The sequence below is a fragment of the Phasianus colchicus genome, chromosome 2, assembly GCF_987193195.1.
Source record: "Phasianus colchicus chromosome 2, bPhaCol1.hap1.1, whole genome shotgun sequence".
Classification (NCBI taxonomy): domain Eukaryota; kingdom Metazoa; phylum Chordata; class Aves; order Galliformes; family Phasianidae; genus Phasianus; species Phasianus colchicus.
The window spans coordinates 41,043,371-41,063,524 of record NC_143437.1 but is presented as its reverse complement, the minus strand read 5'-3'; the positions used below and the strand labels follow the sequence as shown (position 1 = coordinate 41,063,524).

General features: G+C 35.9%; 1 protein-coding gene across 4 annotated transcripts in view; it reads right to left on the bottom strand.

The window, feature by feature from the left end:
• The window catches only part of WDR27 (WD repeat domain 27), a 100,327-nt gene extending 80,198 nt beyond the window's left edge, over positions 1–20,129 (bottom strand). For 2 of the 4 annotated variants that reach the window (XR_016464251.1, XM_090135464.1), the window contains exons 1-16: positions 19,794–20,128; positions 18,425–18,566; positions 16,522–16,646; positions 15,962–16,075; positions 15,433–15,484; positions 14,344–14,414; positions 13,384–13,498; positions 12,602–12,734; positions 12,253–12,356; positions 11,812–11,879; positions 11,028–11,161; positions 9,416–9,489; positions 7,760–7,838; positions 5,425–5,496; positions 4,631–4,734; positions 2,401–2,490 (exon numbers count right to left, since the gene is read on the bottom strand). Coding sequence is in view for 3 of the 4 variants with exons in the window: in XM_090135464.1 (XP_089991590.1) it covers positions 2,401–2,490; positions 4,631–4,734; positions 5,425–5,496; positions 7,760–7,838; positions 9,416–9,489; positions 11,028–11,161; positions 11,812–11,879; positions 12,253–12,356; positions 12,602–12,734; positions 13,384–13,498; positions 14,344–14,414; positions 15,433–15,484; positions 15,962–16,075; positions 16,522–16,646; positions 18,425–18,566; positions 19,794–19,985 (1,669 nt within the window). In the remaining variant the exon portion in view is untranslated. Of the gene's footprint in view, positions 1–2,400; positions 2,491–4,630; positions 4,735–5,424; positions 5,497–7,759; positions 7,839–9,415; positions 9,490–11,027; positions 11,162–11,811; positions 11,880–12,252; positions 12,357–12,601; positions 12,735–13,383; positions 13,499–14,343; positions 14,415–15,432; positions 15,485–15,961; positions 16,076–16,521; positions 16,647–18,424; positions 18,567–19,793 lie in introns of all 4 variants that reach the window. The other 2 variants (XM_090135465.1, XM_031613335.2) reach the window with 2 other exon arrangements.
• Positions 20,130–20,154: the final 25 nt, after the last annotated feature.

Sequence of the window (20,154 nt, the reverse complement as noted above, 5' to 3'; positions counted from 1 at the left end):
GAAGAAATGAATAGTTTAAAAGATAAAAGCTAGCTAAGCTTTCTTAAGCACATCCAGCGATGGTGACCCAACTACCCCCCTTAGGGAGCCTATTCCAGTGCTTAACAACCCTTTCTGTAAAGAAGGTTTCCTGATATCCAACCTAAACCTCTCCTGGTGCAACTTGAGGCCCTCATCCTATCATCTGTGAGAAGAGAGAAACCCTGCTCTCACTGCAATCACCTCTAAGGTATTTGAAGAGAGCAACAAGGTCTCCCCTCAGCCTCCTTTTCCCCAGACTGAACAGCCCCAATTCCTTCAGTCTCTCCTTATAGGGCATATTCTCCAAGCCCTTCACAAGCCTTGTTGCCCCTTCTTTGGACCTGCTTCAGCATCTCAACATCCTTTCTATACTGTGTCCAAAACTGAACACAGTAAAATGGTTCTTTTCTTCACTCTGCCAACAACATGGTAACCATATATTTCAAAATGCAACCGAGATTATTAAGGCCCAGAGTTCTATGATCTGCTACAATGCCCAAATGGCAAACAAGATCATCATATAACACAGCACTTTGCACTTATCTTCTAGTCAGTGTTTGACTCATGGGGAGGCTTAAAAGATGTCATCTAGCCCACATTGATCCTGTTAATAATCATGTATTATTTTCCTCTGACTGATAAGCTGCCATGATTGCTTCATCCCAGATATCTTTTACTATGCAAAGTCTTAACAACAGAAATGTGGAAATCCAGCAAAACCAAAGGCAGAAGCCTGTACCTTTTAAAGCCTGACTTGTTTTTTTGTTTCTTTTTGTTTTTTTGGTCATGGGTCTGCAACAAATCTAACTGCTGCAGAAAGGCTCAGATCGAAGAAAAAACCCGAATCTTGAAAAAGTTACTTGGGAAATTAGGTTCATTTGAAGCCTGATTCAACTCCTGATGGCCTTTAATTTTGAATGCTTAACTTTCAATGCTTAAAAGCTGATTTTTCAAAGCTGCAAAGTACTAAAGACTTTAAAGGAAAATAATGTAATTGGTGAGCTCTAACTTCAAAGTTCAGTCTCATAAAACACAAAACAGCAGTTACAAAAGAATCACTAAGCTAACTTATCCACAAACAAAGATAGCATAATTTCCTAAATTCAGTGGAGCAGTATTTTCAAGAAACATCGCTGAAATTCAACTTGAAAAAAAAAAAAATTAAAAAAATCACAGTATTAATCAAAAGAAAAGTGTCCAAGCATTATGTGGTAAGTTAAATTGACTTAAGACTTGTCAAATGTTGCAGTACTTCATTTCATTTTTTAGGTTTTTATTTCTGAGCTGTTTCTGTAAAAAGACAATGGAAATGCCACTGCAGCAGCTTCCATAGAACTACTTCATTAGTCAAAAAAAAAATAATTAACAATCTCTTTACGAGTGATAACTTTAAGAATTATAATCTCCCCTCAATTGCAAAAAGCCTCTACAAGAATCAGTTTCCCACTCTGGTATCAAACTGAGATAAACAAGATTAGAAAACTATGAAGAATGAACTTCAAAAGGCAGAAATGTCATCAGAAGCTAAAATTATTAATTGTGTCCAAATTTATATTGATGCTGATCAGAAAATAAGAAAATATGTTAAAATTAACAAACTTCAGTCCATATTACGTTCCTAATTTGTCCAGATGAAGTCTAATTTACTTCATACAAAATTAAAACAAAGTGCTCATGCTGCCCTCTAGTGCACATTTTCTTTTCAGTCAGCTATAGTTCCATATCAAATATTTTAATTCCAAATTAGAGGAACGCTAACAGATTTAGGCCAGCTGTAATACAATGGAAAACACAGCAGTGATAGCAGCATAGCAAAACTCCAGGCTACAGCAAACGAGAAAATGCTCAAATGCAGCAACTACAGACATGGAATCAAACCACCACCAGCTGGTTTTGTAAGAAGAGTTCTTCAAAAGGGCACAAGCTGGATGTAACCCTTCTAAAGCTGATCAACATCACTTGTACTTCATAACAGAACACAGACACCTGAGGAGTCAACACTGATTGGAATGCACAGCTACGTTAATTGAGAGTTTTGGGGAACAAAGCTGAAAATAGTAGGCTTAAAGAAAAGTTGTTGTTATCCCCTCTTCTCTGCATAAAAACATCTTCAATAATCAGCAAAATACAGGTGTTAATGCTGCTATATTTAAAAAAAAAAAAAGTTTTTGTTTCCATTTCTTGATTAAAATAAATAAATAACAAGTTTTAAATTACCAAACAAACTTAACTCATCAGGCCATTAACTTCTATTTCCTGAATCAGAAGCATTTCTCACTCCTGTTCTTTTGAGGGTGATGTAAATCTGTTTATTAACATGGCACTTTATGTTAAACTCAATTATATACTACTCTTTGCTAATGTAATTCACAAATTTACCTGTAAAAACATGATGTGTATTGGTCAGATCAGGGTTGAATATCAGTACAGTCTGGTTAGCCAGCCCACAGGCCAGGTAATTTCCATCCCCTGTAAAAAGATTCTGATGATTTATGTTTGAAAACAAAAAAGGAAATAACGTGCTATCCTTTTATTCAGAAAAATTACACATGCCACTACAACAAAACAAACATTAAGTATTCGTTTCACATCTAACAATTTTTTTGCATGAACATCACAAACTCATACTGCAAAATTTAGTATGAGTTTATACACCGTTTCTTCTGTTCCTGACGTATCCTCACAAAACTTACTCATCACATGGCAGAAATTTGTTTTACATAAGAGCGCTACAAATTTTAAGATATAAATTTTTAGCAGTAATATAAATGTTTTCTGACTTAAACTCATTTTTCATATTGTCATCTTAAAAGTTATATCTCTTTCTCATATATATCAGCACATAACAGTCATCCTGGATTAGTCCTTAAAAGTTACAGATCTCTTGTCAACTTCATAAAATAATCCCCAAAGATATTCAAGCACAGTTGAATGGTTCATTTATATTATTGATCAGCAGGGACCACACAGTGCCAGGTTAGACTCCCCTAGTGTTTCTATTAAAATAATTAAAGCACCAAACTGAACCAATGGGGGAAAAACAACAAACCAAAAAAAAAAAAAAAAAGAAAGAAAGAAAGAAAAGAAAGAAAAAAGGAAGTGGAATGAAGGAGAAAGCAGAATTGCATAATTCAAATCAATGGACACCACTGGTTTCACTGTGAAATAAATTTTTTAAAAGTAGTATCTTATTCCAAACTTTTTCCTGTCTCCTGGGCACATGTGGAAAGAGTGATGAAATGCATCATGCTTGACCATTGATTCACCAATCTGCTGCTCTGCACTGAGTAAGAACCATCCACCTTGCTCTTTCAGAATTTCACATTACATTTTTTTCCAAACAAATAATGAAAATAGAAATGGATAAGAGATCCATATTTATGATCTCTGAGACCCAGTTAATAAAAGCTAATTTTAAAAAATCAGATGCAAAATGGAGGAGACAAATATGCTAAAAAAAAGCATTCCAGAATCTTCTCCTATCTTGCTAATTATTAAATACACCAGCATACTAAATTGACAAAGTGATACGTTTTGATTTTGCCTCACCAGAAATATTTCAGCTGGTTTTATCTCCAGTAATAAAACACAATAAATAATGATCTAAAATATTTTCCTCTCAAAAATAAGATATCTAATTCTGAACAAAATATTCAAAGAAATGCATGCCCCATAGTCTTTAAGCTGTAGGGCAGTGCTCTTCTGCAGAAGTCTCCCTGTTTTTTCTAAGGTTTTGACAGTATGTATCTTCATCTTCAGTGAGAGCTGACTGGTAAATTTGATGCTCACAAACCATTGCAAGAAACAAACTCTCCACAACTGATCTCCCTTATGGGCCATAAAAATAATTTCTTACAGCTCTCTAGGGAACACTTAGGGTTGAAGTACGCTTTAGAAAGTTACAGACTGCATTTAGCTTACTTTCATTTCTTGAAGATGAAAGTTGTTCTAGTACCCAAAATACTTGTAAAAATACATATTTTTAAATACATTGTATATCCTGTAGTTTGCAGCACATGCATTGACATAATTATATACTCAGCAATACACTTGATTGCTGACCTAGGAAACAGTTCCTGTGTAATATTACCTGGATTGGAAATGACAAAAGCTATGGACAAGACTTGCTTCTCCAAAGCCTTTTAAAAATATTTCCTTCTTTGGATTATATTCAAGAATTCTTTTTTATAGGTTTAATAGATATATAAATACTGAATGATCTTCAAATTTATTTTTTTTTTAAAGGAGTATTCTGATTCTTTCAAAACAGAGCTTCAGCTTCTAACATGCCTTAATGACCAAGTAAATGACTCAGAAGATAACCTTCGAAATATTAGACCACTAATTTTGAAGTTGTGATGGAAAAGTGATAGAATGGGACCAAAAGCAAACAAGATAGAAAATCAAAGGAGAATTAGAATCCTTCTAATGACACATATTAACAGCTTGCATGGTTTTGCAAGTTAAAAAATGAAGACCAGGCAGCAGATGCTGGATTTTTCTAGGAATTTACCTAGGAAAACCACAGCTTTTATAAAGAACACTACACAAATTTTGTTGTTCTGTCTCCACAAGGTCACAACAGTACATTTAATGAAACTGTACATACCAGAATACTGAACGCAACAAATTCTAGTTGGTTGAAAACTAACGGATATTTCTGCCTCATGGTTGATTGGAGGAGAACTTTCCAGTGGATATTCTTTATTTTTACTTCAGAAAAATAAAAAATAAAAAAATAAAAAAGCAAAAGCAGAAAGAGAGGAAAAATATTGAAATGTCAAACCTAGTTTATTGCCATTTCAATAATGAAATAAATATCACTTGCGGAGTTATTCTAAATATTTTTATGTGTATATTTCCTGGAGAATTTATGCTAAATCCAAAATAGGCATCAGAATAAATTAAAAATTATCATACTTAAATTACATCAGCAACTATTATGAATGTATGAAATAAAGAATTAACATAGCATTTTACAAGAGATCTCAAAAGATTGAGTCCAACCCCCCCGCTAAAGCAGGTGCCCTACAAAAGACTGCACAGGTAGGCATGCAGACGGGTCTTGAATATCTCTGTATCTCCACAACCTCTCTGGGCAACCTGTTCACATATACTCTATTTAACTCAATTTCACTGAGCTTGATTAGGCTCAAGACAACACAACTTTATAAGTAAAGGCACATGATATGAAATCATGAAAACTCACTTTGTCACATCCAGCTATTTTTCTTATTAGAATTGCAGGTGAAGATCTAAATCACTTGCTACAGTCATTTTACAGCAAATTTACAATGTGTTTTACTTCTAACTAAAGTTATGAGAGAAGCAATTACAAAACATATTTATGATAGAATTCATTTAAATTTGTTCCTCCTCTAAAGCACTTGCTACGTTACCTACCCTTTAAAGCTGGTCTTGCGCTTTGATACATTATTTTTCTTCAGTTTAGTATTTGGAGAAAACATGGTCATTCTACAAGAAAGAGCAGAGACTCTATTATATGAAACATTCATTGTTTCATGAGAGAAGCAGGGTTTTCTTGTGGTGATTTTTCTGACAAACAAAAAACAATTCTAGTTACTTCTTACTGTTTATGTATACTCCTACTGTCTGTAAGTAAGACAATGTACACGCTGAATAATAAAAAGATAACTTTGTACTGATCTATAATATTCCAGTTTACAGCTAAAGTTTTGCTTTCCATGCTTTATTTATTGGACAGTGCACTCTGAAGGCCAAAATCCATTCAGATGAAGTATTCAGGTATTTCTTTCTACAGATTGAATAAACAAGAGGAGCTTCAAAAAAAAGACAGAATGCCCAATAAAGATCTTGAAAGAAAATTGGAACAACCAAAATGGGAGAGTAAGTTTTGAGTTAGCAAAACACAAAGCCAACACATGCAGCACAATTCCTTCATATAGCAGTACCAATTTACAGGAAAAAATCATTACCATAAACACAAAGCAAGTGGAACAAAGACGGTCTTTACTATATCTGAGCAGAATTATTATAGGTTTCTCAGCTACATTCCCTGAAAAAGAATGAACTCTAGACTCTCTGGAAGATATGCTTAGCAAACACAGCTCTAAATCTTTCAGTAGCAGTGGCACAACATATATCAAAAATTGAGACATTTCTTAGCAAAACCTGGAAGAGCTTGAGCTGTATTCAGATCGCTCTGAAGTGTGAAAGACACTCCATCTTGCAGTACATTTTAACACTGTTTCAACAGTTTATCTTCACATGTCTGAAACTTCAGGAAAACACAGGCAAGATTTTTTTGATTAAGGGAGAAGTCTGACACCACATTCAAAAGTAATTTAGGATATTCCACAGTGAACTCTGTGTGGTGGGATAAATGAAAGGTTTTCATCTATCCCACACATCATCGCAATGATTGCACACATCATCACAACCAAAAGCTCCTTCAACTGACAAGCAAAGCAACAAACGAGATACAAGAGATGCAGGAGAAAATTCATAGATGTACTTAAGCCAGATACAGTTTCCTCTGAAACTTTTATCTATTGCTGGGGACCATTTCAGTCATGTTCTCAAGGGATGCTTCAGTAGTTGCTTTGATTAAACAAGGAAATTCTAGGTCATGGAATTAGGAATGGGATTAATAGAACTTTTTTAAACTAGTAGTCCAGTGATTGTACTCATCCTATCTTATCCAAGGCTTTTAGGTTGAGAGAAACTGGAGAGAAAAGACAACACAATCTCTACGTTCACAGAATTAGGAACACAAACAGAACACTCAGAAATCAGCAAAAACAGGTTCATCATTTCAAAATGATTGATTCTATTTTGAGGTCCCAGTCTTTAACGGTTGTTCTCAGAACATAAAAATCACAGCTCCCAGTTGCAGTCTGAAGATGTAATCATAAGCAGACTTTGACTCAGATCACCTAAAATCTGTTGCTGACAGATAAAAGCTGGTTCTTGATTTCTCAGTTCCAATACTCACTTGCATTCAACGTAAGGGTTATTTCTCATGTAATACCTTGCACCATTCTACTTATGTTCTAACAATTATACTACAAAAGGATGATACTGTCCAGAATAATCTACACCAAAAATGAAGTGCCTTCTCTATGATCTACCTGCGGCTCTGAGAAACTGACAAATTCTCCATTCATGTGGGGAACACTAACACAACACTACTCATTCCATCTGAGTGTGAGTTCTCCACCCAAAGATAAATCTTTAAAAGCAAGCAAAAAACAGGCAAAGCTGCAGCAAACTTTTGGAGAACTGTTCCTCAAGTGATTTTAGAAGCTCCTAATAAAAAATAAAAATCAACAACCCTGGAAGTTCTTCAAAAATAACACCATAACAATAAAGAGAGGTTGTACAGCTCATAAAATTGTAACATGGCCCATCTCAAAAGATGGTTGAGAGGAAATAAATGGCATACTTCTCCCTAGGTTGATCTGAGAATGCTCTATGCGAGTAGAACAAGGGAAAGAACTAACTGGGTTTAAGTGACATATTATTTAGAAACAGACACTATGTAAATGTATACAGAAGTTTTCATTTCAAGACAAAAGCAATTGATCACTGATCAGAAGCTGTGAAATTTTACAACGTTTTTAAAAGGACTGTGTTTGTTAAAATCATATCTATTTTTCATGGGTCACCAATTTCACAGTGCTGAGACTATACATCTCTATTACATGACAAAATATCAGATCCCAGTAAAACAGATAAAATACAAGTATCTACTCACTGTGGTGCAGCTGTATAACCTGATGACTTAATTTTATTATGAAAAACCAGTGGTTGATCTTTCACGGTGCTTTTCACTCCTATAGTAAAATAATTTAATATTCACTGAAGAGCATCCTAAGGTGACATTACATTTTTACAAGTTTATGGATATATAGTTAAGCTAGAACAGAGGCAATTTTTAATGTCTCCTTGTAATACAAAACACAATTATGATCAGCTACTTTAGAAGACCGAGAAAAGGAAAGAAATGAACTCTCTCTTTGCATAATATCTCTCCTCAAATAATATCAAGTAGGAACTTCTTTAAACTTTGAACTAATAAAAATACTGTTCTAAGGAACTTTTTTCATCATTTACTTGTGAATGTATTCTGTAGTTGCCTATTTTATGCTTAGATTTTATATTTACTAGCCATAAAATACACACAACTTACATTTGGAACATATCTAAAGATCTGAAACAAACTGGCTAGCAGGTGCACATAAATGACTGTTCTTTTATGTGGCTTGAGAAGTCATTAATAATGGCTGCATTCTCCTCTTGTAATAACATTCCTGAAAGGCAGCTTCCAGCTCAAGACTAAATACAATCATTTCATATCAGCAGAAATGACCTAATTAAATTTAAAAGGCGGGAGTGGGAGGGGGTAGAAATCTTGTTCATATTCCAAGGGAAAACCTTCAGGTGCATTGTGAGTTATCTCGTGGACACATTTACCAATGCTGAGGATAGACACATCTTTAGCTCCCATCAGCTATCACTTCTCTAGGTGTAATGACAAACGGTCCTTCCTAAAGAATGCCTGACACCACTTGCTCTGAGATATCATAGGATTTCCTTAGAGCACCTAAGATATCTAAATATGACATGGCAATAATAATACAGTGCTGGGTTTCAGAAGAAGCTTCAAATTCTAGCAAAAATACTGTAGATGCTTTCTCAGATTTCCACATAAAACCAAAACTATAACCTTTGACACTCTAGCATATCCATCAAGTACAAACAATAGAATCAAAATAGATTATTCTAAGTGTCTACAGCTACCAGTTACTTTCTATCTTTTCAAAAGAAAAGGTGATTATGAAAAAAAATATTTTCTAGGTACTTTCTGAACCTAGTTTTACTACTACTAAGCAAAGAAGTTATGTGTTTTCCAACAGCAACTGAAAGTCAGACCTTTCTCTCTCTCTTTTTTTTTTTTTTTTTAATATTAGAAACCTAAGTCAAAAGTAAATTTCCTAAACTTACAAGCATTAACAAAAGAGTATTATTCAGGACAACAAAACCAATCAAATATTTAACTAAAAATAAGAAAAAAAAGTCAAATTATATAGAAAAATATATTCCACGCTATGAAAAGATATGAAAAAATATAAGCATTCTACATACTTTAACTCTTTCAAAATTCACATTTCTCAGAAGACTGTGTTTTAAAAAAGAAAAATATCACATTATCAGCATATTCACTACAAATATTTGGGTACAATATGAAATACTACTAGAAAAATAAAATTCTGTCCAATAAAATAAAAATAAAATACATATAATTTAAAAGAGAAATATATTGCTTAGAATAGGCACCAGACACTCAAATCTTCTACTGTTTTTAAAAATATGACTCTGTTAATTCATATCAACATTGTTTTACACTTACCATGTGTTTTACTCGGACATTTTTTATTTTTATTTAAATTTTTACACAGTGGAGATTTGGGCAACAGAGGACATCTAAGTTAAAAAAAAACAAAACAAAAAATTGATAAATGCAATGGGCACAATCAGATTAGGAAAAGGTGTCAAAACTTATTTTTACTAATTTGTGTGAATGTACACATGACATTTTCACTTCACTTCACTATACACATCAGGTTTTTCTGTGACTTAAAATTTCAGTGTCTTTACAGAAGCCATTTCAAGGACCATGAAGGACCAGACACTCCCTGAGAACTATCACCATGGATTTGCCAGGGAAGTAATGCTTCACTGACTTTATAAACTTCTGTGATGAAATGATTGTCTTGTAGACATGAGGAAAGTGGTGCATATGGTTTACCTGGACTTGAAGGCTTTTGCCATTGTCTTACATGAGATCCTCATAGAGAGGCTGATGAAGTATGGGCTGGAGGAGCACACAACAAGAACAGCCAGGCCCAGAGGATGGTGATTGGTGGCACAAAGTCTAGCAGGAGTCAAATAACTAGTGGAATACTTCAGGGATCAGTCCCGAGACCAATCCTGTTCAATATCTGCATTAATAATCTGGATGGTAGAGTGTGTCCCCTCAAGGCTGCAGAAGACACCACAAAACTGGGAGAAGTGAATCATATACCAGAGGGTTGTGCAGCCATCCAGAGACCCTGACAGGCTGGAGAAGAGTGCTGGCAAAAGCATCAACAAGTTCAACAGGGAAGAGTGCAGAGTCCTGCATATAGGGAAGAAAAACTCCACGCCCTAATACATGCGGGGGATCAGCAAGTCCAGAAAAGGATGCCGGCAAACCCCATGCAGGAAGTGATCCAGCAATGCACTCTTTCAACAAAAATGACTAATGACTAATGGTGTCATGTGGTCAAGAAATGCTGCCAGCAGATTAAAGGAGGTGATCCTTCCCCTCTGTTCTGTTTTAGTGTTCAGGTCTATGTCCCCCAGTACAAGAAAGACATTGTGCTACTAGAGGGAGAGTTTGGCAAAGAGCCACAAAGACAGTGAAGGGACAGTAGTGTCTCTCTTGTGAGGAAAGACTGAGAAAGTTTGGACTGTTCAGCCTAGAGAAAAGAAGGCTCAGCAGGGATCTTTCCAATGTATACCTGAAGGATCAGTGCAAAAAAAGTTTTGTCCAGTGGTGTCCAGTGACAAGAAAAGAAGTAATGTTCACAAACCGGAACACAGGGAGTTCCAGCTAACTACCAAAAAGCATTTCTTCACTGTTCAGTTGGCCAAACACTGATACAGGTTTCTCAGAGAGGCTGCAGAGTCTCCTCTGGGAAGGTACTCAAAAGCAAACTGGACTTGGGCCCTGCTCTGAGTGTCCCTGCTTTAGAAGGGACCTCCCAGATGACCTCCAGATGTCCCTTCTGGTCTCAACCATTCTGCAATTTAGTAATTTCTCCCACTCAGTGCAATAAAGCATGACAGGAAAACAAGTAAAGTTAATCCAACTCAGAAAATAACATTGTACAAAACCATGTGATACACCTAAGTGTCAGAAAAACAAATGCATTATCCAATTTCGAAGAAAAATAAGAACATTTTAAATTATTCTGTACCTGGCAATGACTGATAGACTCCCTTCATTTCCACTTTTAAGAATACCAGTCTGCTGAGATGTCACCAACAAAGCAGGGTTAACTTCCAACACAGCAATGATGTCTTCAAACATTGAGGTGATCAAGCATAAAACCTGCAGTAATTACACTATAAAGTAGCATTCCATGTACTTCACAATTTAAGCTCTAACACAAAAGTATTTATAATGGAGAATGAAACTGTTTTTTATTTATGAAAATTACTCAAAGATATCCACAGATTTGGTCTCACAGCATTAAGCAGTAAAAAGTCCTTCAAAATACGCTTATGGTGATTATATGTAATATTATATGTATATATTTCATTTCCTAAAAAAGCTCTTTTGTTGATTTTTCACAGAAATTTTCTCACAACTCAGTTTTTGCAGATTTCTTGGAAAGATTAAGAAGTTCATCCCAGCATCTGCTGAAAAGGTGTAACAACGTTTTACCTTTTTTTCCTCTAAGGCAGTGCCTCTGCTCCCTCAGTGGTCATTCTTGACATTCAAGGTACACAACAAACACCATAAAAAACAATTCACCTTTTGCTTTCTAGTACTTCAGATAGTATTCAAATTTTGAGGACTATTAAAACTAGAAAACTCCTTAAAGAATCATCTCCAGCAAAATAACTCTGTAATTCACATTTTGAATAAATAAAAAAGTGTACATGTACATAATTTGTATACAAAATGCAGAATTAATATTTATAAAAAATAACTGGAAATGTAGACATTAATTAAATAAATGCTAAATATATACTCACCTTTCCATTAACTGCTTTCTTCATTAATGAACACAATCTAGCAAATCGAATGCTGAGGCCACTGTAATCTTTACCAAAAAGAACACAGTGGTAAAAGATGTATTTACATTTAAAAGGGAAAAAATTTACTCACGCTGTTTTGACATCATCATAACCCACTATTTTCATTTTATATCCTTTTAGCTTACAGCCACATCATGAATTATGAGTTGCTAAATTGAATAAGAATTCATTAGTAACCACTACAAAAATCTAGTACTGTCACATGTTCTGAAATAAGTCATCAGTGACAGAAAAACACGGTAAAATTAATTGCTAAATTAAAATATTAAAAAACATTTTTTGCTGTATTAACTAGTTCTTATACTATTTATATCATGTTAGCAATTTATATCATGAAGCAATCATGTTAGATTGTAGCCAGACATTTTCTAATCATACCTTTGTAACATAAAAACGCTTCCAGTTCCAAGTTTGCTAAATTTATTAATAATAAGCCAGTAGAGGTTCCTATCCAAAAATAGCTTCTATTCTGGGCACAGGATCTATTAGGGGAAAAAAAAAAAAAGAAAACATACAAGTATGATAAAGAAGCTTTTTTTTTTTTTTTTTTTTAAGCTATATAAGACACAGTAATACTAACTTGATTCCAATATGACAAAAATAATAAGCCATCCCATACAAGATTTTAAATGCATTTTTAAAATCTGTAGTTCAAAGGAAAAAATTTCAATTAAAATTGATGCATTGAAAATAACCTAAGAACCTGCTGATATTTTAAAGGACTTACATATTTTCTTCATTATGGAAACATACTGAATAGTCACAGTGTTCAATTAAGAGAACAGGCAGTGATGCTTCCACTGACCCCTCTGGTTTCATGCTGTTTATTTTGCAAAGCTCAGAAGCATTTTGCCTTTCACCTAAAGAAAATCAATCAACAATATCATCAGTCAACGAAACAATGAAATAAGGCAAACAGAAAGGAGAGAGAACTAAAAGTAATGCAGTAAAATAGCATGAAATAAGACCACGCTATCTTTCAGTTTCAAAAGATGGCAATGTCTTGAGCCAGAGAATCACCTTGCTGAGGTGCAATCATTATTGATTTATAAGTACTCAGTGTTATGCCAATAAAAATACCACTGCCAGTTAAATAATATATCATGGGGGCTCTGGTATGAACGTAAAATAACATAGCATAGCAAAACATATAACATAACATAACACAGCGTAACACAGAAGATTCTTAGAAGCTTCAAAGGTAACTGAGAAATGGTATTCCACCTAGACAATGGATTATTTTTTTAGGAATTGATTTTATTCTCACATGTATCATGCAATGATTTACAAGCAGATACATTATCCAAGATATTATTAGAAACGTATATGCATAATTCTTCCCAGTATGCCAATCCCCAGCTTCACATCAACTTCAGTAAAAGATTCCATGTGACTGAGATTCAAAACTCTATCACTTACACTAAACTTTCATGGCATAAAAGGCACACACTCAGTAGTCAATAATAATTGAAATGTAGCAAAACCAGCATTCTAGAAGCACTATGCTACCTAATTCTTCTTCAGATTTCCAGATTTTATTATAGAATTTCTCTTGCTCTTTCTTTAAGTCAGTATGTGCCACACAACGGTAATTATGATCACTGCTTAAACTGAAGATCCAAAGCTGAAAGAAAACAAAAGAAAAGCAACTGCAATGAAATTATACAAATATGAGCTAGAGGTTCAATACTGAACTCTGTTTATGTAAGTAATGAATTTTTATTCATCTTACCTGGGACCAGAAATTAAATTACATCCATCTATATCCCAAACTTTTCAAAGGTATTTTCATTATTAGCAGAAGTAGCCATTATCAATTTGAACAGCATGTCTAATTCCCATGTTTATGTCTTTTAAAAAAAACTCCTCACAGACTATTACCTACAATTAAAAATCCTCGGCTACCTGCATACAATTGCTTGATGAGCCACATAAGTTAATTTCATTAATACCATTGTCTTTTTAGGCATCACTATATTTACGTGTTTAACTTTCTTCATGACCCATTGAACACTTACACTGAAGGAAGATAGCTTCAATATGCCATAGAAAAAAATCAGATTAATATATTCCTAGCATTACATTAAAGAAGAAATCAAGTGCTTGAAGTACATTTATTATATTTTTCTTAGAATTCCACCACAGTAAAATCATGGTCTCTCCAATTTATGGTTATTTGTTTTATTCCTTGGCCAAAAAAATGAGAATCCTGCTTTTCATCTTTTTTCTTTTAAAACAGATACTTATAGTATCTCAGTGTACATATACTTATGGATTGCAGTTCTAAAAACTTTGATGGTTTTGAGGAAAAAGTTTGCATCTTGCAATAAAGGTGTTATATTGTTATGTTTGCTAAAATAATTGTTGTAGCATTTTAAAACTTGCATGCAAATTGTGAAGCTTCTTGATCGATAAATTAATGATAGTTGACTATTTTGTCACATAGAGATTACTTTTTATGTCTACTACCTGTCCTTCAGCACATCCAGTGATGATCTGTCTCTTTTCTTCGTCAATTAGTAGACTTAGCAAAGGAAATGCTGTTCCAAAAAAGTTGCAATCAGTTTCAGAGTACACATGAATCAGAGATTTTATTCAAAATTGATAGCTCCTATTTATAAAGAAAGGTAAAATCAAAACAAAACAACAAAACCCTAAGGCAAAGGGTATTCACTTTTTTTTGTTGCAATGGGTTTTCCATTTCTAGATCTGTAGCCTGCCTTCCTAAACTGGTATGGCCGTGATTTTCAGTAACCTTCTATCCACACTGCAGAGGCCATGGTTTGCTGCACCCTTTCACCCAGGCTTAAACAGCAATATTTTTCAGAGCCCCATTGTCTGTTCACCTACTGTTATTCTCATGGCCTTACTACTACAAACCAGTTCAATCAAAGCAACTGCCACGGGCTCAGAGAGGAGTCATCCCTTCTTCCTCTCCTTTCCTACCATATGGTTTGAGCCCTCCTTTTGCTTTGGGGCATCTAATAATAGATAAGTACAAAGCTTAACAACCATTTCCCATGTAGTTCCTTCCCCCAGTCAAAGTGTGCTCCAACTTGCTCTAATTGCATCATAAGCAAGAACAACCAACGCAGAATTGGAGCATGTTCTGGGAGAGGAGTGTCCTTGCTGCACAGATGCTTGTCCTCCTCTCCTTTTGTTCTCATCTTTCTATAAGATGCAGCTTTTGACTTTAGAATCAGTGTATGCCTTCAACAACAGGCCCTGATAATAAACCTACATATGGTACACTTACAGTATTTCTTTTCATTTCCTACACAAAACTTTTTTTTTAAAAAAAGCACATAGACAATAGAACTATTTGCACATCTCAGTAAATGCCAAAAGATAAATGCACATTCTGTACAACAATTGTTTATAAAACAGTTTATATACTGAAACTAGCTAACCACTTTAAAGGAAAATATATATAAGGTAGCATAGAGTTTACTAGAAATATTTTTACTAGATCAATTAAACACCTACACACTGATTTTATTTTATTGTTCAGATCAATACATTTTGCTATGCAAAAGTATATAAAAAAGGAAAAATTACCTGTTAATATCCCTGACTGATACATTAACAGTCCAGTAGAATAGTCCCATACCTATAGGGAAAAACAAAATAAGACAGGCACCTACTTAGATCTTTAAGGAAAAAACAAACTTTTAAAGGCCATCAAGTGGTGAAAACGAGGAAATGCAGCCACTGAAAGCAATGCAATATAGTAAGGTCGTTTCCAAAGGGTTTATTTATTTGTTTGCCTCTTTATCGTGTCAGGCTCTGTTTAATCAATAAGTGCCAGAGTTTATTTGCCAGATAATAAAAATCACCGAAGTTAATACTTCACTATACTGTTTTGACAATGAAAAACCTTCAATGTCATTTAAAAAAAAAAAAAAATTATTTTTTACGATAACTTTGCAAGCAATTCTTAAAAACACTATCTTGGTCTCTGTAATGTCAAAGATGACTTTTGCTTAGCTTTCAGCAAATATTTTTAGGAAAAAAAAAAGACAACGTTAATTTAAAAATTCACTAAATTCTATTATTTTTTTTTAATGCAGCTCAAGAATTTCCTTGCCTTGAAGCTTCTGTCTTCAGACACTGATATAAGCATATTTTTCTCCCATGTGCAAAACTCAGCAGCAGTCACTGGAGCCAGGTGGCCGTTCAATTTAACTAGTATAGATTCGTTCTATGAATAGGAAAGTCAAAATAAAAGCAAAACAGATTTCAAAACAAAACTGGCAATTAATTCAATGTCTTAATAACTAAGAATTATTGCAAAAAATAATATCAGACTTAGGTTCAAATTGCAATTCAACAAGATTTTTCTTAAGCCAAATATAGCCCCGTATATCATTCTGCTGGCAGAAAATACTACATGTTGCATTTGTTTTTTCAAAGTGAGTGACGAAGGAGTAATTTTTCAGATGTTTTCAGAATGTTGAGATATTGTTTAACTTCAACACTTTACTTTGTCATCATTTTTATGACATATCACTGATAATGCTATTGAGCATTGTATTTGTTTTCTTCTAAACAAGAATATGAATGCATACATTACCACATCATGATTTTATTGAAAGTGATGAACTTTAAGAAACAACAGCACTATGGCTACAAAGAATGGTATCTCACCTTTGTGCTTAACATGTAGATTCGATTTCCAGCACATACCGCCACTTGTTGATCATCTGGACTAAATCTTACATAAAGAACCAATCTCAGAAGAGTTCCAATAATAATTCCTTGCGGTAGTAACCCTGCAGCAATTTTATTATTATTGAGATTTAGCAAAATCTAGAACTCTGATGCAGCAAGATTCTCAGAAACATAGCAGCTATCTAAGAACACAGTTAATACCAGTATTTGTCAGGAAAATATACAGAGTAACCCACCATTTAATAATATATAATAGTATGGGTTGGAAAATCATCTACTCCAATTAGACTAGATTATTGAAAAGCAAAGCACAGAACTATATACCAGTAAGATTTCTCCATCTACCTTCTTGCCTAGACCATATCTGGTACTCTTTGCAACACTAGTATGTGTGCATATCAAATTTCACTAATGTCAAGGATAGAATTTTTGTAGCAGAATGGCATGTCTAGAGAACCTAGTAGTGCCTTGTTCATTTTAGAGACAGGAAATCCTGATTCAAACCCAGCAGAACAGAGGTTTGAAAAATGTTTCTTCCAGATGAATATTTCAGCCACTCAGCTACTAAGCAAGGGGCACTTTCCTTCTCCTGGTTTTGATTCTTCTCTGGGAAAAGGCTGAACGGGGAGTACACCACTACAAATCATTCCATAGTAGGATGATAAGACTGGCTTTGAGAACAGGCATTTTTCATCCCTCTTTTCACCACATCATTATGTTCATCGCAGTGGTTCTGCAGATCCACGTTTTATGATGCTGCCTTCAAGAGTGTGTACAGATTTTGGACATCTTATCAAGTCTTAGGATTCCACAGGCTGCAAACTAACCAGAACACAGCCACAACAGCTACAGATGTCTTTTTCTAGGTTTTACTCTAGACACTGAAGAGTCTTTCTTTAACAGATTAATGTGTCAAGGTTTATCAGCATGGAGAAATGAATCACACAAAGAACTCAAGTTCCTGACATTTGATAAAAATAAAGTGAAAAAAATTGTCCAAGACTGTGCAGAGAGCAGTCTGGGCAGAGAGAGTCTACACAGCATCTGCTGAAGAGCCTGTGGACAGAGACAGAAAGGTGCAGAAGCAGTGAATCTGGCTTTCAAATGTCTTTATATTAAATATACACAATCTGTCTATTGATCTTCCACTAAGTGACTCTAATTAATTTCTATGTTTGTTTCCCTTGAATTTTTAGTCCATTTTCATGCCCACTCCTTGAATCATTCCCTGAAACTCTATGTTACACTTACATGGATTAAAGTGTAATGATAATGTTCATTATAAAAGTATTTAAAACATTCTCATTTCTTTACGAGTGTTTTGTTTGTTTGTTTTTAATAATATGTAGATTTGCACATCTACATATTCATGGGTCATAAAGCCTCTAAATCATAACGCTATAACAATATTTTTAGGACAGAGTGTCACTGGGGCACTAGTGAGCCATGACTTGCTCTCTTTCATTCTTCCTATACATTTCAGTCCATTTAAACTGCCAACAGCCGCCATTGAGCCCAGCCCAAACCCCAGCTGCGGGTCAGCACCATGGCCAGCTCCCTGCCCTGCCAGCCCAGCAGTGTTAATCGGGTGCGGTAAGGAGGTCGGGCTGTGTTTCGGCTTGGCATCACCGGGGGAGGGCAACCAGGAAATAAAGCGCTGTCACTTTTACTATCGTTGAATCTGAGAGGTTAACGCGTTCTACTCAGAAATAACAGCCTATTATAAAAGTAGTAGTGGAAGAAGGTGTTGGAGGGTCGTTTGCTAAGGTGGTCATTATTGAGACACTGGTTCGGCACTGCTGGGCTCGCAGGTGGCGGTGAATGATTGCCTTCTATTGCATATATATCTAATATATATGTTATGTAAATAATACTCTACCTTCTCGCAGTTTTGTTGTGCATTCATCAAGATTCCACACTATCACACGCTCACAGGAAGCTGAGCAGACGAGAAGTGGATTGATTTTACTTCCAAAAGACAGTGCAGAAATTGCGTGCTGATGTCCTAACAAACGTAATGGCTGACAGAAGTATGTGGAAAAATAAGTCACTTCAAATTAAAACTACAAACAATGTAAAATTGCATAGATAATGTTTGAAAATTAACAAAACAATAACTGTTTCAAACTCATTTTCTTTCATTGTTCCAAAATCACTTAATAATTTACAATATAGCTGTACAGGGATGAAGTAAACTTTCCTTGTAGCAGCTTGTATGGTGTTGTTCTGGGTTTTGTGTCTAATCTGGCCACATGTAGATAATGCAAAAATATTCAACCATTGCTGAACAGTGCCAGTGGTGTTAAGGCTTTCTCATTTTGCCATTCTGGTGTGCCAACTTCCAGCAAGTAGGTTGGGGGCAGGCAGGAAGCAGGGAGATGATACAGCTGGGCAGCTGCCTCCAGCTGGCCAAAGGAGTTTCCCATACCACTTGATATAGAATAATATAATCATAGAATGTTTTGGATTGGTATGGACCTTTAAGGTCATCTAATTCCAACCCCTGCTATAGGCAGGGAAACCTCCCACTAGACCAGGTTGCTCAAAGCCACATTCAGCCCGGCCTTGAATGCTTCCAGGGAGGGGGCATCCACAACCTCCCTGGGCAACCTGTTCCAGTAAAGAATTTCTTCCTAACATCTAGTCTAAATCTACCCTCTTCCAGTTTAAAACCATTTCCCCTTGTCCCATCGCTACATGCGCTTCTAAGAAGTCCCTCCCCAGCTTTCCTGTAGGCCTCCTTTAGGTACTGGAAGGCTGCTATAAGTGCTAAAAGGTCCTCTGGAGCCTTCTCTTTTCTAGGCTGAAGAGCCCCAGCTCTCTCAGCCTGTCCTCATAACACAGCAATGAAAGGAGTTGATCAGAAGGTGACTGGGCACCACTGTGCTTGCAAGAAGCACTTACCTTTGCATCACTTCTTTCTTCCTCTGTCCTTTTCTCATTATGCTGTCTCTATCTCAGCACACAAGCCTTTCTCACTCTTGCCCTATGGATCCTCGCACTCATCCTGGGAGGCAGCGAGCGATTGGCTGCATGTGGCTCAGCAGCCGCCAGGCTCAGGCCACCAAAAGCCCTCGAGTTATTCTCATCACAGCGACAAAGCTCACAATATGTGAGCTCAAAGATGCTCAAAACGCTAGCACCTTCTACACATAAAAGTGAAACCTGACGCTTCATTACCGTATTTTTTCTTCATGCCTTCCCTTTTGATGTTTTTTTCTACAGCGTACAGCGGGAGGTGTTGTTACCTGTGCAGCGGGGCTGCCAGCTGCATTCCAGACGCACAGCTCGTTCCGATTCAGCGGGAAGGCGCAGTGCTGGTGTCCGCACGCCACTTGGACGAGGCACTCCGGCAATCCGGACTTAAACAGACGTTTTTCACAGACGACCTCAGGATCTTCGCTCCCTCCCCACGAACAGCTGTCGCCCTCGCTTTCCATCCTACAACGGGGCACCGCCGGCGGCTCAGGGTGCGTCCCGACCTGCTGACTGCGCGGGAGATCGGGACGAAGCCGCCCCGCCGCCGAGCCCCGCGAGGGGAGGAGGCTCGTGGGAGGTCACTATGGCAACAGCGTCGCTAACGACGGGTCGCCGAGAGGGACAAGCGCC